This window comes from Recurvomyces mirabilis, assembly GCF_035927965.1.
Source record: "Recurvomyces mirabilis strain CCFEE 5264 chromosome Unknown scaffold_1, whole genome shotgun sequence".
Taxonomy (NCBI): Eukaryota; Fungi; Ascomycota; class Dothideomycetes; order Mycosphaerellales; family Teratosphaeriaceae; genus Recurvomyces; species Recurvomyces mirabilis.
In genome coordinates, this window is record NW_027041935.1 from 1673872 (window position 1) to 1699833 (window position 25962).

Genomic DNA, 25962 nt, shown 5'->3' on the forward strand with positions numbered 1-25962 from the left:
AGTTTTGGGCCATCGAACGGCAGAAGTAAATGCTCCTCATTGCCGATCTACTGGCAAGAGGTCAAGTCTCGACACGAAAACCACTAAGTTCGTATGCAGTAGCGTGTGTATCACAGAAAGGGAAGACGACAGACAAGTAAGTGATACGGTAGCAGTATCAATGACCACGCACCGGAGAGCGTCGACCGAATGTACCCCATGCTGTTCGTGCTTGACGCCGTTCATACAATATTGAATTCCCGCGAACGACAATGATGCGCAAACGTTGACGTGAACTGCGCATATCCCACCCTCTTGTATACCACTTTGCCTTCCCTGAACTCGATCCTCAATGCTAGCCCGAGGCCAGCCGTACTATTCTTCTCCCACAAGCCTATGTTGACAACGTGGAGCAGGACACAGCACATTGCCATGCCATCTCGTGCCTCGCCCGCAATATCAAAGACAATCATACCCAGTATCGCGCCCGTCGTCGCCTCGACGATGTTCCTTCGACCATATGTATGGCTGCCTTGCCTGGTGTTGAAGAGAAATGGCTTGGTCGGTGCGCTGCGAACGAATACCGATTGAGCGGAAATCTCGACATGGCCGTCTGTGATAGCTCCAGTCTCGAAGTATGATGCAGCCTTGGCACTTGCAGAGTGGAACTCGGGATCATAGCTCGTGGGTTCAAGAATATCTTTTCGGAGATTCCTGCCGCCTGCTTCGTGGAAGAGTATGGGGACGTCGAGGCTTGCCCACGACCACGGGTGCGACGAACTCGTTATAGCGTTTACCTGATTTTTGTCGAATCTGGTTCTCATCCCGACACCAGAGGAGACTAGCCCAGGGATCATTCTGGAGGAGACCGGCGACGTAGTTTCGACCGGCTTTATCCATTGCTATGCCGTGAAATGCCAGGAGCTTGTCTTTCGGGTATGTCAGTGAGAGACCGGAGTAGCGCTCGATAAGGCGGTACCAGATTGTGTAGTACTTTGCGGGTGGATGTTTGCTGAGCTGCTCTAGACCCTGGGCTCGGGTGGGAGGATTGGATTTATCGCCTAGACATTGCCATTGGAGAGAGGTGCGGTAGATCTGGACGAGCCGGGAGGAGAGGAGATTCTCTTGGTAGCACCAACCTCGACTGCCTGTCGGTGGCAATGCAGTAGATTGTCTCTTTTGGCCGTTGGGGAGTATGTAGACTACTTTTGTGGTTGTTCTGGAGATTGTTGGAAGCGCCGCTGCACTGTTCCGCCAGGGATCTATTCGTCCAGAGAGTCCACCGTAGATGTTGGACGAGGCTGCTACTAATGTCAGTGTCGCACTGCCGTATATGGACGCCATTCTGGCTGCTTCACGTTGCCAGTCTTCGGGATCATCTTGAATAATACACATGCTGTCGATCCAGATATAGCGTTCGCCCAGCTTGCGAGTCCAGGTGATGGCATCGTGTAGTGTCTGTGGTAGGATTTCCATCGGTAGACCGGCTGCGAACTTGGGCATTGTCTTCGTCGTGAGGAGCCATGGTGCTTGCACAGGAACATTGCCCCAGCAGTAGCTTAGTGTGAGATAGCCGCCTTTGTAGAGGCACTCTTTTCCGTCTACAAGCTTCGGCACATCCTTGGGATCGTCCTCGGAGCCGACTGAGATCAGTCGTGTAGGTGCGACAACCATACCTCGCGACCCAGAGACAATATTAGTGATTCGTCCTCGCTGCTCAGTAGCGGACGAGAGTGGAAACATCACACGATCGCAATTCTTGTGCTGTGCTAAGCAGTCGTTGAGGTTCTGCTTGATATATCGCAAGGCGCCATCGTCGTCGGCGTAGAGGCTGATCAGATCTGTGGCACTCGTGAGTATACGCTGGAGCACACTTTTTTACTTCGGCTCCGTACTCCGATAGTTCTTCGCAGTCCTGGGCACGAGGTCATAGTCGAGCACGAACTTCACACTTCCGATTGCCACAGCCTCCAGACTACTGTTCGAGCTCGAAGGACGAAGTAGGGCCAGCTCCTGCCCACCAGCAAGATCCGGCGTATCCAGGCTTACCATCATCTGGATATTTCGCGGCCCACTGTCAGTAGCTGCCTTACTTTCGAGCGAGATGACTGCGGTCTCCAGCTGCGTTTTGTACGGCTCATGGATGGCTTCATAAAGGAGAGTACAGACGTGACATCCTCTGTCGGCCGAGTTGACCAAAGCAGTGAATGAGTCGAATAGTCGCACTGGAGCTATAGTCTCTTGTGAATTTGAGCCGAAGACTGAGTAAGGTATGCTTCGGCATATCTTGCAGATCGGCCATGGAGTTTCTGGAGCCATGATCTCGTCTCAGAGCCGTAGCACTACCACCGCTTTGATCATTAAAAAGTGCTTTTCATGGCTGATATAGGCAACGTCAGCCATGACCGAGGATTGTGGCTTGCAGCTCCATGGCGCCACCACTTCTTCTCCCTCACCTCACTGGTCAGGACGAATGATGAGCATCCTTTTGCAGCTTGGTATGCCGACGTGTGACACATGTGGAATCTCACGCTGATTGCGAAAAGTCCTCGGCAAGGAGTGGTTGATTCAGTAGTGAACGGAATGCAGAAGACAGGATAGGAAGTCCAAGAGGAGGATGCCTCAGGCTTCACTGCCTTACCAGAGACGAATATATATTGCCATGGCAACGAGCTGATCGACAGGCAGCCGTCGTTGCCTACGGCGGGTCATGGATTTGATATAGTGTATAGAGTATCGATTGCAGCTGTGCCACATTGAACGATCGTGCTGTCCACATACCCCCGGGAAGCACTTGTCGACGACGATGGCAAGGCCGGGTGGTGCACTCGATCCCCCTTGCACGAGGTAGCAGGAGCGATTACGAAGGGGACACCCAAAGCAAGCATGGCCTTCTCAGCCCACCTCGCAGACGAAGATCTGAAAGAAACCTTCGAACTCCCCGACAAAATCGACCAAAAAGCCAAAAAACTCGCCGACCTGATTCACAAAAGCACCCACTTCATCGTCTTCACCGGCGCCGGCGTGAGCACCGCAGCAGGCATCCCCGACTTCCGCGGACCCCAAGGGAAATGGACGCTCGAAGCCCAAGGCAAACGTGTCACCACGAGCTCGGAATGTACTCTCCAAGCCATCCCCACCCCGACCCACATGGCTCTTGTAGCACTCCAAGATTCCGGCCACCTCAAACACCTCGTCAGCCAGAACTGCGATGGTCTGCACCGCCGTAGCGGGATCCGGTCGGAGATCATCTCCGAGCTCCACGGAAATAGTAATCGCGAGACCTGTCGCCGGTGCGGAACGGCTTACCTCAGGGATTTTCGCGCCGTGGCTAGTCATGAGAGGACGGTGTATAATCACCGTACCGGCCGGAAATGCACTTTATGTCGGGGGGAGTTGATGGATACTCTGGTTCATTTCGGCGAGGATCTGCCTGAGGGGACGATGGGGCGTGCGAGGGCTCATGCGGAAAGGGCGGATCTGTGTTTGGTGTTGGGGTCGAGTTTGAGGGTTACGCCTGCTAATAGTATTCCGGAGGTGGTTGGGAGGAGGAGGGGTGGGAAGTTGGTGGTTTGTAATTTGCAGATGACTCCGCTTGATGGGTTGGCGAGTATGAGGGTTTGGACGAGGGCGGATGAGCTTATGGTCAGGGTTATGGGATACTTGGCCGTGCCGATACCATCTTTCATCTTGACGCGACGGCTGGAGTTGCGGACGGTGAAGAAGCCTAGAGGGTTTCAGGTCTCGGTGCAGGGTTTAGATGTCGATGGTACGCCGGCTTCTTTCCTTCGAAGCGTCAAGGTGGAGAGAAGGGTTGGCAAGGCCGAGCCGTACAGTTTTGAAGTCAGGGAGAAGTTGCTGCCGGACTCTGGTCTTACCCTGTCGTTGTCCTTCATGGGCCACTATAATGAGCCGGACCTGGAGCTGAGGCACCAGTATCGGTCGGGAGAGGATGAGCGAAGTTGCTATACTTTGCAGTTCGACCCATCGAGCGGTCAGTGGACTACAGAGCTCGAAGCTGGCCAGTCAGCGGCTGCGAAGGGTCTGTCTAATATGGCGATTTGAGGGGTCGTGGATTATGATGGGATGATGCTGTGTCTGTAGGTACTTTACAGGTATCAATATATACAAGCCTTTCGTCTAGCACATCTTTATCAGTCCCAGCTACTATGCCGTCTTTAACCGAGTCTTGTCAGGTATACCAAGCGTACCCTCCTCGAACCTTCTCATCAACTTGTTCGTCTGTTCCGCCAAAGACAGAGTGAGAATAGTATGTGGCAGTATCCGTGCTAAATGTGCAAAGAAGCCTTTGTACACCGCTAAGATGCCCTCGGTCTTCACAGTCCGGTATAGACAGTCGAAGGCGGAGGTGTAGAGGTTTCCAGTCTGATTGTACATCCGGCTCATAACCGTGTCGGGCGGGTGCATTACTACGCAGACTACGAAGCCCGAGGCGGTGCTAGAGAGTAAGTGCAGGGGTGCGCCATCTTTCATGTCGAACCAGTGTTGTAGTCGGCGCTTGGCTAGGAAGTAGGTGGGTAGTTGGACGCTGCTGCCAAACCCCGTCCGGATCATGGCTGGCCAGACTCCGCGATACAGACCTCGCACGCCTTCTGACTTGTAGATCTGGGAGAGGCCATCCCAGGCGTTCTTGTAGTTATGTTGGGTTCCTACTGGGAGGAAGGGGGAGTATGACTGTAATCTTGTCTTGACGAGGAAGAAGGGCGATCCGGCTGCCGCTCCTAGGATTCCTGAAGAGGCTCCGGAGGCGATGTTGACTGGTAAGCTTTGGTACTGTTTTATCCGCGCGTCTGAGGTGTGGGAGATGTCGTGTTCTAGTACCAGTGAGTTGAGGGAGGTGCGGATGGGATCGTAGAAGCCCAGACGGCAGCCATTGAGGGTCATTTGGTAGATGTACTGTTTTGGCATATTAGCCTCCAGCAGGATGTCTTTGGTATATGTCTACTCACGGCACAGCTCAAGCCTCGTAATAAGCCTCGCATGCCTTCATTCTTGTAAATCACATTCACACCATGCAACACGCCTCGATACATCTTGGGCGCGTCTTTCTTCGCCTGGAGCTCGCCTTGCAGTTGGAGTCGGATCTTGACCGTCTCGAAGGAATGGGTGACTGTGACGGCGCCACAGGCTGCTATGCCGCCGGCTATGAAGCTGCCTATTGTTGTCGACATGCTTGCGGTCTGCTGCGACCTGGATGGGAAATGCTGCTGTTATCGCATGAAGGCCCGAGGGAAGCAGTGGCTTGACAATGCGATATGTTGAGTCGAGTAGGGTATATCAATCGAGGAATAGGTAAGAAGCTGCAGCAGAGCAATACTGGCTTATGATTAATTAATATTACATATAAGCAGTGCTCGCGTCGTAGAGAAGCATATTCGGCCGCCGAGGTCACGCACGGCGTGGTATACATGCACGAAAGTCACAATTGTACCATTCTATCACATGCACACGCGACACAATAATTATCGCATTCCTTTAACGATCATGAACTGACAAGACAACACCGTCACTCCGTAAATCATTCCATGAGTGAATAGCACATAACCGGATAATGGCAGACCTTGCGCCCCCACCTACCACCAAAGTCTCCGACGTAATCACCTCCTTCCGCCCAACCAAACAGTTCAAAACCAGCACCCCGGTCTCCTACACCTCCATCGACCACGACGATAGCGGCGAGTTCCTTCTCCTCTCCCGCACCGATGACACCATCCAAATGTACAACACCAAAGCCGGCGCTCCGGCGAAGGAACTAAAGAGTCAAAAGTATGGTTCTGCCTTGGCACGCTTCACCCATCATAGTCAGAGCATTATTTATGCTAGTACCAAGGGGGATGATGCGATACGATACTTGAGCATGCATGATAACAATTTCATACGCTATTTCCGGGGCCATGAGGGGAGGGTGACGAGTTTGTGTTTGAGTCCTAGTGGAGATCAATTCATGTCCTCCTCTCTCGACGGCACCGTCAAGCTATGGGACCATCGCTCTAGTAGTGCGCAGGGAGAACTGAGGTTCGAAGACCCCTGGCTCACGGCTTACGATCCTAGCTCGACTGTCTTTGCCGTTGCCTCACCGACGGCGCAAGCGGTGGTGTTGTATGATCTCAAGAACTTCGACAAACCGCCGTTTGCTACTTTCGACCTCGCGGACGTGGAGAAGAGGTATGTGCACCTTGGTCAACGACCGGCGGAAGGCTGGACGGGGTTGGAGTTTGGGAATAACGGGAAGTTCCTGCTTATCACGACGAACGGGGGTGGGCATTATCTGCTTGATGCTTTCTCGGGAGATCTCGTGCACTACTTGCACAAATCTTCTGGTAATGGTGTGACTTCACGTCTGGCTCCGGGCGACCCGCGACCGGATCCCACGTCAGTCTACACGCAAGCGGATGCTTGTCTCTCCCCCGATGGTCGTTTCGTCATTGGCGGTAGTGGTTCGCAGAGTGGACTAGTTGTTTGGGACTCACAGGATTCCTCGGGTGTGGACAAGGTGTTGAAGCCGTCTGCCGATCTGCCTAGTGCCAAGTCGGCGGCGGTGGTGGCGTATAATCCGCGGTTCAATTTGCTGGCGAGTGCGGATAAGGATGTGCTGCTCTGGCTGCCAGATGGGGATTTGTGAGGTGTACTAGAAACGGTTGATGGGTTGGGAAGGACGGGAAATTAAGAATGCTTATGGGAGGATGCGATGGTTTGTCCAAAAAAGGACTTGTACTTAGCGAGGTGTTGTGGCGTTGCCTTCACATGGCTAGACATATATCCGCCGCTTCAGTAGTAGCGAATGATCTTATTTCCATACACCTGCATCCCTCTGTCAGAATAATGATATTTCTGAGCCTGTCGTGCCTGTGTGTGCTTCGACTCATATAGTCCTCCGTAGGACTTGCTCGGCTACAATTGCCCACCACTCTTCTCTCACCTCCGCGGCGAAACTCGCGCACTCACCACCAGCAACTCCATCCCATCATCGCTTGCATTTTGTACACTTAACACATCCAATGCCAATATCATGCCTCTACAATCTCTCCGTACGGTAGCGAAACCACAGGTACATTCACTCAATTACTATCCAACATGATCAACACTAATATGACAGCACAGAACGGCGTCGGCGCCTTCATCCTCCAATGCAAACGCCTCTCCTTCCACTACTGCGACTGGGCGGGCAGTAGTCGCGGCATGAACGCCTTCCTGAAACACCACCTCCCGGCCTTTGCGAAGGCGAACCCGGGGATCGAAATCGTGGTTAGTCCAAGACCGGGCAGACATCCGGTTATTAAAGGTGGGTATATTAATGGGAGGGAGAAGGCGGTGTGTGTGAGGGGTTTGGAGGGGGGGGAGGTGCTGGGGAAGGCCGAGTTGTTGAAGGGTGCTAATGGGGAAAAGTTGAGGGTGGAGAGGGGGGTGGTGAGGAGTGGGAATGAGGGGGTTAGGGGGGTGTGGAGTCCGTTTCATACGAGGGTTGGGAGGGAGTATAAGATTTGATGAGGCGTGTGTATGAGCATCAATTCTGGGTGTGGGCGGGAATGGCAGGGTTATGTGGGAGGGACTGGGGTTCTGGATGAGAATTCCTTCAACTGGCATTGACCGCGCTCACAGGAAGGCAATGGTGACCTGGACTCCAGGCATGTGGAAATATGGTGCTTCTTCAGCCAGCTGTCTACAAGACATTGGCGCGCCCGACTGCTGCCAGCGTATATCCAACGGGACGATCACCATGAGTCTCCGCCAGCCGATGTGGGATGGAGAGCATGCAGTGTGTCAACGATGGGATGATGGTTCGCTGGTGGGCCTAGCCAGCTGCCGAATGAGGGATGTATTGAGCGCCGTTGGAAGAGGAGAGTGGTTGCGATAGCTTTAGGCTCATGCTTGCGGCCATGCCGTGGCGAGGTCCCAGCAACTTGCCACTTTCCTACCTGGATTGTGGTGGTTACTTGCTGCCAGCCGTTTACTTGGAAGCACCCACGGCAGCTTCACTGCAGTTCGACTGCATGAGCGATGGGGATGCGCTCTGGGCTGCCTTTCAGATCTAGCTCGCGCTTCAAGCCCGCCGAAGAAGTCTGGAATGTCATGCAGCATAATTTCCCGTCGTCTCCCGAAACATCTGCCTCAACGCATGACCATGCTCATACTGCCACCATCTTCCCGTCAGCGGCCCGTGCTTGCGTAGATCCGTCATCCCATTCGTCTCTCCGCTGCTGGAACATTCCACGATCGAAAGCGTCTGGCCATCGGCGTCCTCAGATATCAGTCGCTTGCCGAGGGAGCTATCTCGCTCCGCTCGCACTCGGGTATCGCGTTCGTGGGGTAGTTGGTCGACGTCTTGCCGCGGAGGTCGAGACCGCTTTGTTGCCAGGCGAAGAATTGGAGCTCGTAGTCTTTGCGGAGTCCTTCGGGGTCGGAAAGGCCGCTCTCGTACTCGGTGGGCTGAGGTGTGATTGTTAGATTGCCGTTGTCGGTCCAGGGTAGCCAGGACAGAGTGCGAAGTTTAGCTTCCCATTTACGGAAGGCTTCTTTGGCGGGAAGGTTTAGTGAAATGTTGTTGTTATTGTTGGTATCGTAGGGTTCGATATAGTCTCCGCTTCCATCAGCTTCGATTGCATGATCAAATTTGGAAGACGTCATACTGGTGTCAAATCTGTGAATCACATCTACTCCATACCTGCCTGGACATCGTGATATTTTGATGTCATGCTGGCCAATCGTATTCTCGGAAAAGCGTATCGATCGCATGTCCTCCGCACTTGGTAGCTGGGCTGATATGTACGGCATTACATGGCTGTCTGGGGCTATCGGAACACTGCCGTGAGAGTGATAGTCGAGCATTGGCTGGCTTGGACACGGGAGATACTGTATAACTGTAGCAGCTTCTTCGCTGAAGCCTGCGGTCATGAGCCTGGCGGTCACTTCTCGATCTGGAGGGTCTGCGTCCGAGGAAGGGAAGTGAACATCGCCTTCTTCGAAGTATCCCGTTGCGATCAGGGTCTTGTAGACGTCAGTCATGCCCTCGGTGAGATCGGTGAAGTCGGCCAGACGTAATGATGTCCTGTCTGTCATATTGCATGGCTCCGTTGACATGTGGTCGAGACACGGGATGTGCCAACAAGCCCTTCCAATGTTCCTACGGATGGTCAGACTATACGTGAAAGCTAGATGTCTTGAAGTCTGCTCGGCGGTTGTGGGGAATTATGCGGCTAAGATGCAGAGTATATTGCGTATATGTCTGGGATTTTCCAACTTTGCCGTGTGCTCATAGACCAGACGACGTTGCCGACGATGCAACAATGGCCGCTCCTCCATCGCCTTGAAGCCTGGACAAAGTCCTGCACGGGCTACTGAGACGTATCCAGCATCTGTTCAGCCTGACTCGCCGACAGGATATCCTGCATCCGCGATAAAGCATCTTGCACGTCAGCCTCCATATCATGAAACCAGAGCCAATCCAAACGTCCGTTCTGCAGCTTGGCAAGTATCTTACTCATGTCCGAACCAGTCTCTGAATCCTGAAAGTGTATCATGCGCGCTACTTCAGCAGATTGCTCAAGCTGTTTCTGAGCTCGTGGTCGTCGGATCGAGTCATACGCATCTAGTGCTGCTTTTATCTGCGGCTCTGATACCAAGCATTCGCCATCGCTGTCTTCGACCGCGGCCAGTAAGTTCGAAAGTAGCAGAGCGTCTTCCACTCCCTGACCAGCTCCTGCTGCTTGAAATGGAAGCGAGGCATGTGCACTGTCGCCTAGCAGTGCTACACGGCCATTAATGTAGGTAGAAGTGCGCATGTGGTGGAAGAAACCCCATCTTATGGGATCGACTTTTGCGAGTAGGCGAAGAAAGCGTTGGTCGATGCCGTGATCCTGGAAGTCGGCCATCATTTTTTCATGAGTGACCCTTTCTGTGACGGCGTCCGGATACTTCCATTCTGTTTCATCTGATACACAGAGGAGGAAGTTGAATTCCTGCCAAAACAAGCAGTAAGCAAATGTGAGACATGATGTGCTACTGTGTCCTCACCTCGCCACCAGATATCCTGTATGTGACTGCACTGCGACCTTTGCCAAAGTAGAATTTTGCCACGTCTGTCAGATCTCCAAGGATTTCTTCCGCCTCAGCGGTAGGTATCACAGCCCTGTAGCAGTACGCATCGGCGTACACTGCGGCAACCTCTCCAGGGTACGAGCGCTCTAGTACATGCTTTCGCACGATACTTTTGATGCCATCTGCCCCAGCTAGTACACTTGCATGAGCGACTTCACCGTCTTCAAAAGCGAGAGATACGCCACGCTGGTCTTGTTGGATCTCAGTCAAACGCTTACTAAACCTCACGCTTTCAGTGGGAATGAATTTTGTCATGATGTCGAGGAGTGCTTTCCTGTGTGCCTGAGAGTGATCAGCAGCCAACACCTTTGCAAGGCGTAGTATCAAAGCATACAGATCTGCGTGTGTAGTCGGCATGACCCCAGCTCGACTTGCCATACCATGCTTCGTTCTGTCCTAGAAACCAAGGATCAGAGCTGGGCCACATAACTCGATTGGTGCTGGCTGCAGATCTCATGCATACCAAGACCCTCTTCGAGCAGTAGGCCTTCGAAGAAAACCCACTGTGCGTCCTCTGGCTTATTTCCAACGGCCACAGCCTCATACAAGGCTCTAAAACGCGGTTCAATCAGATCTAGCGACTGCAGAGCATTTGGCGCAAACCCGATCCCGGCACTGTTATGCCATCAGTCGTCGCAGTTCATTAATAGGTACGAGGCTATCACACACCCGACCGCTGAGTACTGGGCTGCTTCTTCGAATAGCGTGAAAGACAGTCCCATGCGGTGCAATGCCATCGCGAGCGCGAGGCCGCCAATGCCAGCGCCTGTTGTATATATTAGTTAGTCTAGTAGCTAGAGATGGAGAGATATGCGGACCAACGATGGCCACATGCAGAGCAGAGTCAGTCATGTTACTGCGATATACAGCCTTGGTGATGGTGCGATGAAAGTACAGGCATAGGACGTTAACATGATCCGGATTGATTCCAGTCAAATCGCCCTAAGCATTAGCGAAGAATCGAAGATCATTAGCTAAGCTTTGGACCCGATCGCAGACCACTTATGCAGACGGAATCGTCCGTCTTTTGCTCGCCAACCCGACATTTAGCACACAATAGAATCTGTCGCATCAACAACCATGCAGACGTTGAAAGGCCTGCCGAGCTGCAAGTTCTACTGACTGAGGCTGTCCTGTGTCTTGCCAAGGTGAAGTCGATAGAAGCCGTACGCCCTGCACAACGCGACGATGAAAACGTGTCGTGTGCGGAGATATGCTCTCTAAAGTCCCGACTCTCACATCGCCACTGGGCCTCCCAATTCAAGACGCTCTCATTACATTCCTGACGATGAGAGGCATGATCGCCTTGACTGAGGTACATACACAGCTGAAGCCGCGAGCATACTTTCTCCCTGCTATACAGTACTCCCACGAGGAGCAGATCCACCATGCACCTTGCAGGCCTAGAATCAGGAAGAAAGATGCACGGCTGCGCAATCTTGCCGACAGCCTCTTGTTGTCTAGCAACAATCCCAGCAAATCACCAGCATCCATGGCTACGATACCGGACAGGAAAGATGCGAGAGCGCGTGCACGAACGGTAAACCAGAGTCATTGAAATGTAAAGAAGACCGGTTCTGCGAATACGACTTGGCAGATGAGTGGTATGATCAGCAAGAAGTCTTTGGAGATGAACAGACCAGCGGTCGCTTTGAGCTCCGTCCATGTGTTTTCAATCCTTGGTATGCCGCAATAGACTGTTACACCGTCCGTGCGCTCCACTCAGGCCGGAGAGGTGAGTAGAAGGCCAACGAACGGTGCTGCAGCTTGCAGTGCAATGAACACCTCATAGACGCCATACGATACGGCACCTGCGTGGTTGCGGTCACTGTCGAGACCCAGATTGACGGCTCCTCCAGGTACCTGTCCTGCCACGCGGAATGTCAACCACAGCCCCAGGAATTTACCTTGATTGTGCGGCTCAGGATACGACATGGCTACCGCGGCTTCGGCCATCCAGAAAAGACCTGCCCCAAGGCCACACAGGGCGGCACCATGGAGGACGAACCAGCTAGTGCCGTACCGTTTGTTACAGTACAGACCAGCGGCAAAAGGACAATAGCCTGCAGCTCCTAGGATAAGAGTCCATTCGATGCCGATGTATTTGACGAAGACACCAGAGAGGGCGCAGGCCAGAACCATGAGGCAGAATGTCAGGGCGTTGGCGGTGTCTACGAGACATGGCGACTCTTCGCCGCCTCCGCCTAGAGAATTCATTGCACCCCATATCTATGGCCGCTTGATCAGTAATGTGGGCCAGTGCAGACGCCGCAGGTGTGCTTACCCCGGGCGCACAGAAGTTGCAGAGACCGAGCACTAGGGCATTGTAAAAGGTCGATCGGTACCATTCCACTGGGTACTTCTGATGCTTTGCGACTTGATCAGTGACTGTTCGCTCCATGAGTAGGTCTTGCTTGAGATATGGTTCGACTTGTGCCATCGTGCACACTGATTTTATTCCGACAATGACAATCGTTTGGGCTCGTTGGAACTGAAGTTACGAATCGATGGCAGACATGAGCGGCACATGACGGCGAAGAATTGCGAGCTACTTATACGACGATGGATGACAGTCAGTCGCCTACAGATGCCCAATGGCGTTACATAGATGGAGCATTTGGTGAGAGAATCCTACAATATTTCCGGACCTTGCAGGCAGGTCGCACGCCATACATGCTTCTCTGACCTAATCACATGCCGGACTCATGTGTTGCTCTACGCAGAGACGAATCTGCTACCGTACTCGGCGTGCTGGTCAGGACGCCAAAACATCGGCTTGAAATTATCGTGGACCTACAAACCGTCCCGGCTAGCTCATGCATGCCCCATGGTTCCTGGCAGGCAGATCGGGCTGCTCACCCGCCGAAGCGCTACTGCTATTAATGGCTGACATTCTTCTGTCCAATGGTATTGACGGTCGTTTGAAGTTGCGTGCGATGGTGTGCTTGAGGTGCCCCACACGTGCGATGCGTGGCCATTTCACCATGTGAAGGCACGACCGGATCATGGCGAACCTGCCATTCCAGCGAACGACCGCATCGGCACCGAAGCACGCAACATCCACTCATTTACATGTCTCCATGTTCCGACACGTTTTGACTGGTCTGCCGATTGGACGAGAGGCCGACGTTGTATTCGTTCCACAAAGATACATGTAGGCTTGTTCGCATCCGGCCATCTACCACCAATTCACAATCACCGTCAGAATGGCTCTCAACGGTACCAATGGTAATCGCGATCACAGAAAGCCGTGGATTATGAACGCCTTCGCCATGACCGCGCCTGGACACCTAGCCCCGGGACTGTGGCGCCATCCACTACAAGAAAAGCAAACGCTGGCTCATTGGGTGGAATTGGCAAAGACTCTCGATGAAGCCAAGTTCCATGGACTGTTCTCGCCGATGTGCTGGGTATCTATGATGTCTACCAGGGCCCTGGCAATAAGTGGCCTGCTCTCAAGTCTGCGGCTCAGATACCTATACTGGACGTTAGCCTCATGGTATCCGCGATGGCTCAAGCTACGAAAGGCCTATCTTTTGGTGTGACTGCCTCAACGACTTATGAGGATCCTTGTACGCTGGCTAGGAGGTATTCGACACTTGATCACATCACTGATGGTCGTGTTGGCTGGAATATTGTGACGAGCGATCTCCAGTCCGCAGCAGATTCTTACGGTCTGGAAGTGCAGATTGAGCACGATGAACGCTACAGGATGGCTGCTGAGTTCCTGAAAGTCACATACAGCCTGTGGGAGCAAAGCTGAGAAGACAATGCTGTGCGTGCTGATAAGAAGGCTGGCGTGTATGCTGATCCGGCCAAAGTCCACAAAATCAATCACGAAGGGTGAGTCTCGTCACTGTGCATTGTGAGACAACAGACTAAGTGTGCGTAGAACTTATGGCAAGTGTACTGGACCAAATCTAGTTGACCCGTCACCCCAACGTACACCATTTCTGCTGCAAGCGGGAGCTTCGAAAGCTGGCCAGGGGTTTGCTGCAGCACATTCCGAGTGCATGTTCTTGCCTGGAATGACTCCTCAGAAGACTCGAGTCATCGCAGACGAAGTGAGAGCGAAGCTTAGAGAGATCGGACGACCTGAAGGCAGTGTCAAGTTCCTCAAAGGCGTCTTCATCTGTGTTGATGACACTGATGAGAAGGTGCAGGCCAAATTTGAAGATCTTTTGCAGTATACAGACCTTGAAGGTACTGCGACGCTACTTGGCGGGTGGACAGGGACAGATTTGTCACAGTTCGCAGATGACGAGGATTTCTCATTCAAAGGGCCTCCGGCGAGTCAAAGCACGATCAATGCTTGGACTTCTACGGTTCCTGGCACAGCGAGTTTGAAATGGACCAAGAGGCGGGTCATGCAGCAGCTTGCACTTTGTGGTACTCATCCACGAGCTGTCGGCAGCGCGAACACGGTGGCCGATCTACTGGAGAAGTGGATCGAGGAAGCTATTGTGGATGGCTGGAATATTAGCCATGCCACTACACCGCACACTTTCGAGGATGTTATCAAGTTCCTGTGGCCAGAGCTGCGGAGGCGACGTCATCTGCAGATTGATTATGCTGGTCAGAGCATGCGCGAGAACTACCTGCAAGATGGTTTGGCTCCGAGAGTCAGACAGGGCCATCCAGCACGAGTTTATGGTCATGCGTGAACGCAATGAGACGAATCTGCACGCCGGCAGATCCTCAGAGAGAACTATACCCAACTTGCTTCTCCCTTCTCCTCTCCAAGTATACCGCCCAAGGTCAAGCTGCTTTAAAGTCCGCTACCTTTTGCAGGGCTACGCTTTATCCGCCTACTTCAGCAGCTATGTTGTAGATCGTCCACCAACGCGAAACCACGATACCCAAATTGCGACCCTCCACCTTGGCTGAATGCATCGAGGATGCATCATCATCATGCTCGTTTTGCGTTGGGGGTGACGTTTTCCGCATACGATGCTTTGCGCGTCTGGGAGAGAAGCCAACGGAAAATCACGACTTCAGCGTAGCAATGCGCGCAACCACGCTCTCATTACCTTTGTGGCTGATACAAAGCAGAAAAATCCCGGAATAATATCTACAGTCACGATGTAATTTAGCAGGTGACCCTGTTCTTGCCACAGGCACAATTCGGCTAAGTGGAGACATGCGTGCCTTCCCAACATGGCTGAGTGCAGTTCATTTCAGTCAAAGAAGATACATCTCATTTCTACGTTGACCAACATCTATTCACGTCACATACATTCAAGTAAGGCGATATGGCAGCTGGTGTGATTGCTGAGAATGTGCTCCCTGACCAATGAGACACCGAAGGCGGTCTGCACGGACGTTTGCGTGCTGAACGAGGAAAGAACGATCACGCGTACCTCGCCTCAACGGTTTCACCGAGTCCACTCAATGCACATTCAAGTCTGCTGCGACATAGACGGCTCTTGAAGACCTTCAACGCGCCCCTCATTACCACACCAGACAGAAGGCAGGCCAGCCAGTCTATGCGATCTTCAACACTGAATTAAAGGCCGACGAGCGATTACGACTCGGGTTGCATTCACGAAACGATTCGTTCGGACTCCTGAATCGAGACCTTCTCGCCTCACAACGCATCGGTTATACCACACGGCCAAATCAAGACATGATAGCACTGATACACAACCGCACGACTCGATCAGACGACCGCCGCCGGCAGCATGGTCGCCAAGCCGATGGCTGTGATCAGCTATGTTGCCTTCATCCTCCTTCTCGCCACTCAAGCACTGGCACAATCGACATCTGGCGCCAGCATCAGCACTCCATCGAACAAAAGCGGCGCAACTCATGCTAATAAGACGAGCATCACTACGACATCCTCGCACAGCAAAAAGTCGACAACCAAGGCTGGCTCCGCACCCACCTTCATCTCCTCTGTCCATGTTCTGAGTTCCTCTACTCAGACCTTGAGCTCTCTCACTCACGCCTCGACCTCGTTGAGCGCTATTCCACCCTCAAGCTCGCAATCTCACGCTCCGAACACAGCTGCATCGTTCTCGAGCTCTGTCAATCATTCTTCAGCGTCTTCTACTGCTCTGTCAGGCTCGTCGAGCGTTCTCGCGTCCTCCAACAGACTCAGTACAAGCACTACGCGGAGCACAACTCGCAGTGATGGTACAGCATCTTTATCATCGACGAGCTCCAGATCCAGCGCTCTCTCCCATACCGCTAGTGCAAGCACCACATTCTCGCAGAGCACGAGTAGCTCGAGTGAATTATCTGCTGCACATGCTCCCAGCTCTTCGCGTTCGACCTCCACGTCAGCGACGACCCATGGCTCCGGAGATAGTAGAAGTTCGAGGACCTCACCGAATACAGCTTCAATATCGGGCTCTATGGTTACTCAAATCACCGGACCTTCCAAATCTGCGACAGGCGCAAAGTCAGCCTCCAGCTCTACAGCGACTTATTCAAGTTATTCACTCACGTCCACACTTGTGAGCTCCACCTCCTCATCGTCATCTTTGTTGTCTACTTACTCCCTCAGCAACACTAGCGCGTGGACGAACTCAACCGGCACATGTTGGACATCGAGTCCTTCCACGCAACACTCGAGTGCTTCGTCCATCTCCGCTTCCAGCTCATCAAGCAAGAGTTCTGCCGCGCGGCCTCAGGTAACCCCTGGCTCGACCTTCCCTCCATCGAACCCAGATATCATCACAGGCGCTCCATCTACATCACGCGCACCATGCTCGAATGTGGAGTTCTGCTCGGGCAATGCCTGCTCGACAACCAACATCTGCTCCGGCCTTCCAACCACAGTGGGAACAGAGATGACAGCCGATGTCACGCTCCCTTACGATACCTACCTTTACACGTCGACAACGGGCAGTACTACCACCGTGGTTCCCGTGGTATCATGGCCGAACATTCCCACTCCTGTGACTCTGACATATCCAACGAGTATCACTCACACTACAGTGCACCATGGCGGGTTTGGCATCATCTTTCCGGTCTTTGATTGGCCGAGACCACCGCAAATCACCTTTCCAGCCATTGTGCTCCCCAAGCTTCCCGGACTCAGACTTCCGACTCCAATCACTCTACCTGGGCCGCTCACATTTCCTGGTACGCCGGCAGTGTCAATCTCAACTCCCACGCCGACGAAGCCACCTACTCTGCAGCCGCAAACGCCGTCACCTGCTCCAACCTCACCAGCGATTCGACCAAGTTCTTCTCCGCCAGCGAGCCCGTCTTCTCCCAGCTCATCATCTTCCTCGAGCTGTTTCTCGGGTACATCGGTGACCGAGGACTACTTCGTTACATGTAGTACGACAGTGATTGCTAGCTCATCAATCACATTGACATGTGAGACCTCAACTTCGACTGTCATAGGCTGCAGCGTTACAGCACGCACTACAACTACGACGATTCCGTACGATAATTTCACTCCCTGCGCTCCAGATACCTGTGAAGACTGTACAGAGACCATCATTCCAACGCCCTCGATTGTTTGCACAGATTGCACGACTGTTAGTGGTGTTCCATATGCACCAGAGCTACACACGCTGCCTGCAGATATACCCATGCCGACCGCCCTGTCGGATTTTGACCAAATTGACAACAGCACTTCGTTGAGCAAGAGGACTCTCCCGAATTTTCAGACAGAGTATCTCACTCCTGGGCGTGACTTCATCGACGCCTACAATGCTTTCTTTGCAGCGAATGCGTACGCAAATGGTGTTCTGGTTGTGCCGCACCGCGATGGTATCGACTCTATAGACATCTCGACGTCTGGACTGGTCCGGGAATTTGTCGCAAATCAGAGACTGTACATGACGGTGAGAGGCTTATACGGCTGTTCTTCCCTCATCGTCATATCACGTAGAGGTGTCTATATGAATCATAGTAGGTTAAGGAGCCTCTGATCAAGCACATCAAACACATGGGCTGACGTGTGAAACAGTGTATGAAGTCCCATCGTTCTTAAGCGTGCAATATGACTCGGATGGAAAACCTTCCAAACACTGGCCCGCGCCAGATGCTGTCTTCGACCACCATGTCTCAAATCCCTTGGCTGACGGGGACAGCAGAATCATTCCACGTCCCGGTTACGCTAATGAACATTGGCTGCCAAGCCTCCGTGCCTTGCGAGCCAACGTCTTCGATCCCACTCAACCTGGTGGTGTCAGAGCTTTCGTCCTTTCCCCTCGTGATAGCACGACAGGCCAGCCGAGGTATCAGACTCGTATGAACGACATCTCGGATCAGGTCCAGAACACATTGGGTATCACTGATGTGAACGGCATTGTCTATGATCGCGTTGATCGAGTTGCCGCCACTGATGCCCAGCAGGCCATAGGCAAGGTCCTATTCATGTTCGACCCGGCGCAGGACGAGGTAGAAGATCCTGACATGATCGAGGATGGTCTTCCTATGAAGTGCCAAATCCGAACTGCGCGATGGAATTTATGGATTGGTGACACCCCGAAAAACATCGTGCCGTTTCGCTCTGACGAATGGGCAATTGCCCCGAGTTGGCTGGATGAGTTTCCTATTGTCGGTCCTGGGCTGCAGTTGGACAAGGTCCCGAGTGCGTGCTCTCATATAAGTAATACGAGCAGCGCCTCAATTGCTGCATCCACTTCGGGCACATCTAAAAAGCCCACGAGCACGCCATCAACTTTCAGTACTGTCACCATCTCGAGCGTATCGTCTTCAGCTACTAGCGTATACACAAGCTCCGGCTCTACTTCTTCTTCCAGAAACAGCGTCTACTCAACCACGACATTGTCAAGCTCTAGTACCTTCACGAGCACCATTCACTCCACTACTGCTACCACAGCTGCGACATCTATCACGTCTTGCGCGCTATACACTGCCGCTGCGCTAACATTCGGGGAGATTACCAATCCCGCAGTGACGGGATGTTCCTGCAATGATGAAGTGGTTGTCGGGCTCGTGACTGTCTCGGCAGGTTTCGACATCTATAACGTGGTATGCGAGGCTCCGGGCTCGAAGACTTTTGTTGTCAGTACCTACATCACAACGAGAACAAACACATCGCATCTCTCGGCCACATCGACTGCTCTGCCTTCGGGCTTCACGCCTGAGTCACCTCAGGCTACGCCTACGATGCCTTCTGATCCGGGAGTTGTGGCTTCCAGCGCAACTGCTTTGTCGGGCATCACAATTGTGACACCGTCGAGAACAAGCACGAACACTGATAACATTGTGCCGGTACCCACTTCGACAAACAGCGACAATGGTGATGAGTGTAATCCTGCTGGGATTGGACCAGGGGGCTGTCATAGTAGTGTGGCGGTATCGACGTCCACGAGTAGAGATTTCGGGCTCGAATGCGCTCGGGGTGTCGGACCCAATGGTTGTCATACTATAGGCTGAGGTCCCGGCCTGAGTCAAAGTGATGAAAACGTGGGTCTGGCGAAGAAGCACTCTGAGTGAAGGTGCAGTCACAGATGAACCTCAAGACCATTCGCGTTTCCTTCAATGTACCGACTCCTAGAGCTACTCAGCCATTGGTTTTTGACGCCTCTTTCCACCCAGTATTCAAATATGTAAACACCCAACTATTCATGTGATAGATCCCACATGTCCTCCAGTCCGTTTGCCGTGACTCGAACGCAGTCCTATCCTGCCGCCTGCCATCTAAACTGACGCAGTACTTCGATCGCAGGCCTACTATTGTCTACAGCTTCGTCCTCCTCTTGGTCCAGTCTGATCAGAAACACCCCATCCAGCTTCTCCTATCAAAGGACTACAGACCTCTGAGTGTGCGCATCGTCGACAGTGGAGTTCAGCAAGCTCACTCTTTCAAGATGTGGTAAGTGTGCCAGCTTCAAGAGATACCCGACGAATGCTATCTTGAGTACCCTATGACAAAGAAGCCTGGCGATACAAAGCCTGAGATAGGGAGACCGGAAAGACCTCGAGACCTATGTATGAACGAAGTCAGAGTAGCAAAGAGCGATCAACTCGAGTATTGTGAAGTTCGCAAGATTGCTCGTCAACAGTTTCCAGGCTATTTCATGAGTTTATTCTGTGTCATCGGACAAAGTGCTAGGATTACAAACGTGCCTGCGGACGAGCGCTGCTGTTGCGTGGTGACAGAGCCGACTGAACAACATACGCACGGTTTCTCCCACCCTCGAAGATCTCTTTGCGCGCCTCGACTTTCTTCACCTTGCCGCTCGCAGTCCTCGGCAAGTGCTCAACGACGCAGAGCAGTGTAGGCAGTTTGTAAGAAGAAAGACTTCCCCTCAAGTCGTCCCGTAATTGTGATAAATCAAGTGTGCCAGCGTCTCGAAGGATAACGATAGCTGCTACCCGCTGACCGAGATCGTCGTCGCTAACACCGACGACGGCGGCCTCGGAGACGTAGGGAAGGGCGGAGAGCTCTCTTTCAACATCGAGGGCTGAGACCTTGTAGCCCCCCGTCTTAATGACTACATGTAATTAGCAAAGGGCGATCCAAACTTCCATCACGGCCAGGAACACTCACTATCAATCGAAGCTCGACCGGAGATGAACCACCACTCCCCTTCCCGACGACCGATATCGCCCGTTTTGAAGAAGCCTTGAGCGTCGAAACTCTTTCGCGTGCCCGCTGGATCGTTGTGATACCCTGTGAACATGCCGGGGGCTTTGATCAGGATCTCACTGTCGTTGCCATTTGCGAGCTTTACCTCGCAGCCGGAGAGAACTTTGCCCACGGAGCCCTAGCACGAATCAGCTTCGGATCATGAGCGAGAACAGAGTCAAAGAGCTTACAGCTGGCACGTCTCCGTTAGGCCTCAAGGGTGTAAGGATCGCTGTACTGAACTCGGTGGCGCCGTAGCGCTCTAATATGGGCTTCCCGCCTGTAAGATCTGACCACTTGCGTTGCAGCGGAGCCGGTAAGGCGGAGGTGCCCGACATTAGGAAGCGGAGCTGACGAAGACCGCCGATGTATGTCTTCTGATTCGGCGACGATTTAATGTTGTCTTCATATTCGCGCAAAAGGCGGTTGTACATTGTAGGCTATAGACATAGACATCAGTAATGAATCATGAGGCAGAAGCAAAAGTAAACTATCATACTACTCCGCCAAAGACCGTGACGCCGCTGTCCTTCCACCTTTGCCATATCGGCTGAACATCGAATGTCGTGAATTCGATTCGGGCTCCGGCAAGAAGGAAAGGTACGAAACAGACTGTTATTCCTGCTATATGGTGAAGCGGCATACAGTGGAGTAGCACATCATCCGTGGTCAATTGGAAATGGTCTGCCAGAGCCAAAGTGCCAGAGGACAGAATTTCGCGTTGCAGCAGCACAGCTTTGGGCGGTCCAGTGGTTCCTGATGTATAGATGACCAGTCCGGGACGCTCCGGGTGCAGTGACCAAAAGGGCGCCACGTGGATGTCACCCGGAGCCAGTGGCTGGCGCGAGCATTGGTCCAGTATGTCGATGGTCGGAGTACGGGCATTACTCTCCACGGCTATATCCCGTGCTAAGCTCGAGACGGCAGTTCTACAGCTCGGATGGTATATCACGGCAAGTGGGGGAGTCTGGATAGCAAAGTACTTCAGCTCCCGCAATGGAGCATGCGCTGATACCGGGACAATGATACCGCCAATCGCCAGAATCGCTAGGAAGCCAACAACATATTCGTAGCTCGGCTGTGCAAGTAAGAGGAAGAAGGCTTCGCCATCGTCGTTTTGCAGCCGTTGTTTCGCTCGCGCATCCAATGTTCGCAGTAGGGCCAAGCGCAAGGAGAGAACATCGGTCAGAAGCTGGATGTGAGAATGGGCTGAGCCAGATTTCAGATCCAATATGGCATCGTGTGACGCTCCAAAGCGATGGGCAAAGCCCAGGAGCCTCACAAAGAGCGGGAAGTTTGGGAGGGTGTTGGTGTTGGACAACGAATTCATGGTGGACGTGGACAGGCGATGAAAGGGACCTCGAGGACTTGCAAAGGGTGTCCTCGCGCAAAGCGTGGACATGATGAGAAGTCATGCTGCCTTTCGTTAGACAGTCGTTACTGTGAGGGTTGGGCGAATCATGCTGTCTGGAACCTTGACTCGACCGTGAACTATCCCCGGACATTCTCGGCGATTTGCGGCACGTTAACATCCGAGCCGCGAGTGCTCACCTCAAAGCTTTCAACTCGGTATCGGATCTGGAATGGAAATACTCGGTCCACACATGCCATGTGCCATTTCACACGTGGTCCCCAGGCGCGATTACGTGACGGCAGAATGGAAGAAGCAAAGCAATCAGGCCGGCAGCGCACCTCGAAAGCGTGCATGATTTGTCATCGGCGCAAGGTAAGATCTGGTCCGGCGCCAATGGCAATGGCAATGGCAATCGCATTGCATCGCATCGCTGATTCTGGTCCAGATACGCTGTGATATTGCCAACGGTGTTCAGCCTTGTAGTAATTGCGTGTCTGCGGGCTACGCTTGCGTGTAAGTATGCCCCGTTCCGTACATGTCTACCGACCTTGAGAGGTGCGTACTATTACCGTGCTGAGCGCAGCCAGGCCCCGTGAGCGGAAGCGCAAGCATTACTATGTCGTCGCCGACGACGAGACCGACATTGCCGGAGGCGCGAGTAAGACTCGACATGCCAGCCAGCTCGACCCTGTTGCTCAGTCCTCTACCAAACCAGACCGCGCGCTTGAGAGCACTAAGATCCTCGTTGATAACAGGGACTTTGTACAGCAAGCGCTCAACTCGCAATTCCAGCCAAGTACTTCCTCCCTCCGGTGGGGCCCACTAGAAACATCGCCCGGACTCGATGTAGCAAGCGGTGTGACAGTCCAGCAGTCGCCGTCCAATGCTACCCCGAATCGGCCGTCGACCGCAATGTCTGCCCAAGGTTACCTAGGACGATCCAAGTATCTAAGCGCCGAGTTGGAGACGCACGATGCCTCTCCCACGGACGAAGAGGCAGTATTGCCCCATTCGTCATTGTCTGAAGACGACTGGAGGGTGCTCCACTTGCGCAAAGCGTTCGATCTCCCTCCACGCTCCGTGCTCGAGAGTCTGGTCTCGACCTATGTCGCGAAGTGTCAGATCTGGATGCCTCTGATTTCGCACGATGTCCTCACGCACCTGCAGACTGGCAATGTTGCAGAAGTCCCAATCCTACTTATTCAAGCAGTGCTCATGGCAGGCTCGTAAGATGTATCATTCAAAGCTACGGGAAGTTGACTGACTCTGAAACAGTCGCATGGCTGCGCAAAGTTCACCTTTAGACTTCACTACGACCAAAGACTACTACAACAGGGCTAAAGTTTTGTTCTTCATGGGCTACGAAAAGAACCCAATGACGCTGGTCACTGCCGTAACAATCCTGCAGTACTGGAATCCGAGTGGCCCCGAGCATGTTTCGATCCATAACAGTAGTTACTGGCTGCGTGTAGGCGTCGGTTTGGTTCACCAGATCGGTCTTCATAGAGATCCCAAACCAGACTGCAGCGATCGGCACTTGCGCCGGAGAATCTTCTGGACGCTCTACGCCCGGGACAGCCTGTTGAGCGCAGGTCAGGGACGTCCTCGTGCTATTCACCTCGAAGACTGTAATGTAGACTGGCCAAGCGTCGCGGACTTCTCGAGCGCCGACAAGTCTACACATGCTTTTGTGGCTTATGTGAAGATCGCAGGACTTCTGGGAGACTTGGCGCAGTGGTTTCTCAGAGGATCTGCTGACGCTGAACAGCAACGACTCGCTTTCTTTGACAGACTATGTGCGTGGGCCGGCGGCTTACCAGAAGAGCTTCACATTGTGAACACCGCTGGAGAATACAGTCGGTATGACGGGACCGTGCGGTCTCTCTATCTACCCTATCTCATGGCTGTTATGATGCTATACAGGCCCAAGCAGATATTGCACAGTTTCTCGGAGGCCACTATGACGTCTACGATCGCAGCTTCGTGTGTCGCTAGGATTTTCGAAGACGCACTGGCACGCGGCGAAGTTCGTGACGGTGTGGCGATGTCCGCCATTTATTTGCTCATCGCTGGCATATTCAAAGTCGGCAGCCTCTGTAAGGCAGTTTGCTGTGTCGTCTTCAAGCGATCTATGCTGACCACTACTAGCCCACCCGTTGCTCCGATTGTCAACACTAGAAGAGCTTAGGATCATTGCAATGTCGCTCACTGAACTTGCCAAGACCTGGCAGACTGCTACTGGTAGTCTTGAGATACTGCAGCGACTCCGAGCAAAGTTCGAGGCGACGTCTTCGCCACCGGAAGCATGTCCGCTACGTGTGAAGGTGTCGGACAAGATCCTTTTCGAACCTTTCGGGCCATCCTTTAGTCCGATCCTCAAGTTACTCGATCAAGTCGAAACTCAGCCCCTGGTCCAGCGCTCGTCAGATAATCCGGTCAAGGGCGGTGAGATTGTCTTCCGGCCTCAAGACCAGCTTCCCAACCCCACGCAGCCGCTTCCAAGCAATGTGGACCATGCCGAACACTCTTCACTAAGCTACTTTGGAGAGACAGACATGCTGGACATGATGGAGCTGTTTTCTGACGATACAATGTACCATGATAGCAATTGGTTGTTGCAGGATCTATTATCCTAAGCCAGAAAATCGCCTCCTGACTTCATCAACAACTCCTCATAGTATCCTTGAAACGCCAACCATCCTTTCTCATGCCCACCGACCTGCTCATACGTATAAGACGCCTCGGCATCCTCGATGAACTTCTTCTGGTATCCGCTACCAGCACAAGCTGCATCTACCAGGAGCTGAGCGTGACATGTCTTATCCAGGCTCATGAACCAGAAAGCTGCTTCGTCAACGCTTTGCCCGACTGTCAACAAGCCGTGGTTCTGGAGGATTACAGCTTTGCCGTCTCCAAGCGCCGATACGATTCTCCGACCCTCTTCGCGATCCAGCACAACACCGCCGAATTGCTCGTAGACGCCATGGCTCTTGTAGAAGCGTAAAGAGTCTTGAGTGATCATGTCGAGCTCACGTCCGAACACTGAGAACGCTTTGCCGTAGACGGAATGTGCGTGGCAGGCGGCATGTATGTCAGGACGAGCTTTGTGTACTAAGAGCGACGTCAGCATAGCAGTTTCGACCATAATCCTGGCCAACGAACTTACTCTCCGAATGGATGGCAAATGCAGCCGCATTGATAGGCTGGTTACCGATCACAATATCACCATCCTCGTTGACCAGTATCAGATCAGAGACCTTGATTGTTGCGAAATGTTGGGACAGTGGGTTGAGCCAGAAGTGATCCGTCAGAATTGGGTCGCGCACTGAGCTACAAAGTCACAAACAATCAGAGTGGAGATCGACGAGTTAACACGTAGCGTGGCGTACATATGTCCGGCGATGCCTTCGTCGAATCCTCGGTTGGCGAAGCTGTGCATGATCAGCAGGTATTTGACTGAAGAACCTTTAATAAACGAACATTCGATATGCGGCTGCCAGATGCTGCTTCCGGTATAATCTCTCTTCTTCAAGACTTTCGAATTTTGGGTACAATCGTATCTCCAGCTGGGCTCCAGTTGTGGTCTTTCCTTTGGCGCCTAAACCTCTGTTGACTTCGTTCTCGCCAAATAGCTCTGTTGCCACGGGTGCCATACCGAAGGTTGATGTGCTGGTGGTAGATATTTGGTTACCAGATGCGAAGACGGCTGTGATGAGGTTTCCTGGTTCATGGATAGATCAACTCCTTCCATTCCAATACTAGTATCTACAAGGGGTTAGTAAAGAAAGCTCGGCCTTTACCAGGCATAATTCACGGCGCTTCTCGGATATTCTCGGCAACTGGCATTGAGCTTCACGCAATGTCCTCAAAGTCCGACCATATGCCCAGGGCGTAACCGGCGTGGAGCTTGTTGATCGAATGTCCATCAAACTGAACTTAATGTCGTACAACG

At 52.9% G+C, this 25962-nt stretch overlaps 13 protein-coding genes across 13 annotated transcripts; 6 read left to right on the forward strand and 7 right to left on the reverse strand.

Annotated features, from left to right (window-relative positions):
- Positions 1 to 221: 221 nt before the first annotated feature.
- Positions 222 to 2298, reverse strand: LTS14_000709 (uncharacterized protein; the record flags this gene model as incomplete). The annotated part of the gene is made up of 3 exons (XM_064833421.1): positions 222 to 700; positions 777 to 1820; positions 1875 to 2298. 3 exons carry the CDS (start codon positions 2296 to 2298, stop codon positions 222 to 224), a joined length of 1947 nt encoding a protein of 648 aa, XP_064699690.1.
- Positions 2299 to 2865: 567 nt separating this feature from the next.
- Positions 2866 to 4044, forward strand: LTS14_000710 (uncharacterized protein; the record flags this gene model as incomplete). The annotated part of the gene is made up of 1 exon (XM_064833422.1): positions 2866 to 4044. The coding sequence occupies one exon, from the start codon at positions 2866 to 2868 to the stop codon at positions 4042 to 4044; it is 1179 nt and encodes a 392-aa protein (XP_064699691.1).
- A 102-nt stretch (positions 4045 to 4146) lies between these two features.
- OAC1 (Mitochondrial oxaloacetate carrier protein) lies at positions 4147 to 5171 on the reverse strand (the record flags this gene model as incomplete). The annotated part of the gene is made up of 2 exons (XM_064833423.1): positions 4147 to 4896; positions 4950 to 5171. 2 exons carry the CDS (start codon positions 5169 to 5171, stop codon positions 4147 to 4149), a joined length of 972 nt encoding a protein of 323 aa, XP_064699692.1.
- Positions 5172 to 5551: 380 nt separating this feature from the next.
- LTS14_000712 (uncharacterized protein) lies at positions 5552 to 6622 on the forward strand (the record flags this gene model as incomplete). The annotated part of the gene is made up of 2 exons (XM_064833424.1): positions 5552 to 5766; positions 5803 to 6622. 2 exons carry the CDS (start codon positions 5552 to 5554, stop codon positions 6620 to 6622), a joined length of 1035 nt encoding a protein of 344 aa, XP_064699693.1.
- Positions 6623 to 8247: 1625 nt separating this feature from the next.
- On the reverse strand, positions 8248 to 9057 carry LTS14_000713 (uncharacterized protein; the record flags this gene model as incomplete). Its single annotated transcript, XM_064833425.1, has 2 exons — positions 8248 to 8638; positions 8663 to 9057. The coding sequence occupies 2 exons, from the start codon at positions 9055 to 9057 to the stop codon at positions 8248 to 8250; spliced, it is 786 nt and encodes a 261-aa protein (XP_064699694.1).
- A 275-nt stretch (positions 9058 to 9332) lies between these two features.
- LTS14_000714 (uncharacterized protein) lies at positions 9333 to 10350 on the reverse strand (the record flags this gene model as incomplete). Its single annotated transcript, XM_064833426.1, has 2 exons — positions 9333 to 9956; positions 10012 to 10350. The coding sequence occupies 2 exons, from the start codon at positions 10348 to 10350 to the stop codon at positions 9333 to 9335; spliced, it is 963 nt and encodes a 320-aa protein (XP_064699695.1).
- Positions 10351 to 11817: 1467 nt separating this feature from the next.
- On the reverse strand, positions 11818 to 12535 carry LTS14_000715 (uncharacterized protein; the record flags this gene model as incomplete). The annotated part of the gene is made up of 2 exons (XM_064833427.1): positions 11818 to 12324; positions 12380 to 12535. 2 exons carry the CDS (start codon positions 12533 to 12535, stop codon positions 11818 to 11820), a joined length of 663 nt encoding a protein of 220 aa, XP_064699696.1.
- Positions 12536 to 13301: 766 nt separating this feature from the next.
- Positions 13302 to 13858, forward strand: LTS14_000716 (uncharacterized protein; the record flags this gene model as incomplete). The annotated part of the gene is made up of 2 exons (XM_064833428.1): positions 13302 to 13505; positions 13526 to 13858. The coding sequence occupies 2 exons, from the start codon at positions 13302 to 13304 to the stop codon at positions 13856 to 13858; spliced, it is 537 nt and encodes a 178-aa protein (XP_064699697.1).
- A 265-nt stretch (positions 13859 to 14123) lies between these two features.
- On the forward strand, positions 14124 to 14759 carry LTS14_000717 (uncharacterized protein; the record flags this gene model as incomplete). Its single annotated transcript, XM_064833429.1, has 2 exons — positions 14124 to 14298; positions 14353 to 14759. The coding sequence occupies 2 exons, from the start codon at positions 14124 to 14126 to the stop codon at positions 14757 to 14759; spliced, it is 582 nt and encodes a 193-aa protein (XP_064699698.1).
- Positions 14760 to 17642: 2883 nt separating this feature from the next.
- Positions 17643 to 19461, forward strand: LTS14_000718 (uncharacterized protein; the record flags this gene model as incomplete). Its single annotated transcript, XM_064833430.1, has 2 exons — positions 17643 to 17964; positions 18023 to 19461. The coding sequence occupies 2 exons, from the start codon at positions 17643 to 17645 to the stop codon at positions 19459 to 19461; spliced, it is 1761 nt and encodes a 586-aa protein (XP_064699699.1).
- A 681-nt stretch (positions 19462 to 20142) lies between these two features.
- Positions 20143 to 21986, reverse strand: LTS14_000719 (uncharacterized protein; the record flags this gene model as incomplete). Its single annotated transcript, XM_064833431.1, has 4 exons — positions 20143 to 20522; positions 20579 to 20795; positions 20848 to 21096; positions 21156 to 21986. 4 exons carry the CDS (start codon positions 21984 to 21986, stop codon positions 20143 to 20145), a joined length of 1677 nt encoding a protein of 558 aa, XP_064699700.1.
- Positions 21987 to 22545: 559 nt separating this feature from the next.
- On the forward strand, positions 22546 to 23240 carry LTS14_000720 (uncharacterized protein; the record flags this gene model as incomplete). Its single annotated transcript, XM_064833432.1, has 2 exons — positions 22546 to 22565; positions 22598 to 23240. 2 exons carry the CDS (start codon positions 22546 to 22548, stop codon positions 23238 to 23240), a joined length of 663 nt encoding a protein of 220 aa, XP_064699701.1.
- Positions 23241 to 24642: 1402 nt separating this feature from the next.
- On the reverse strand, positions 24643 to 25663 carry LTS14_000721 (uncharacterized protein; the record flags this gene model as incomplete). Its single annotated transcript, XM_064833433.1, has 4 exons — positions 24643 to 25121; positions 25177 to 25340; positions 25400 to 25441; positions 25491 to 25663. 4 exons carry the CDS (start codon positions 25661 to 25663, stop codon positions 24643 to 24645), a joined length of 858 nt encoding a protein of 285 aa, XP_064699702.1.
- Positions 25664 to 25962: the final 299 nt, after the last annotated feature.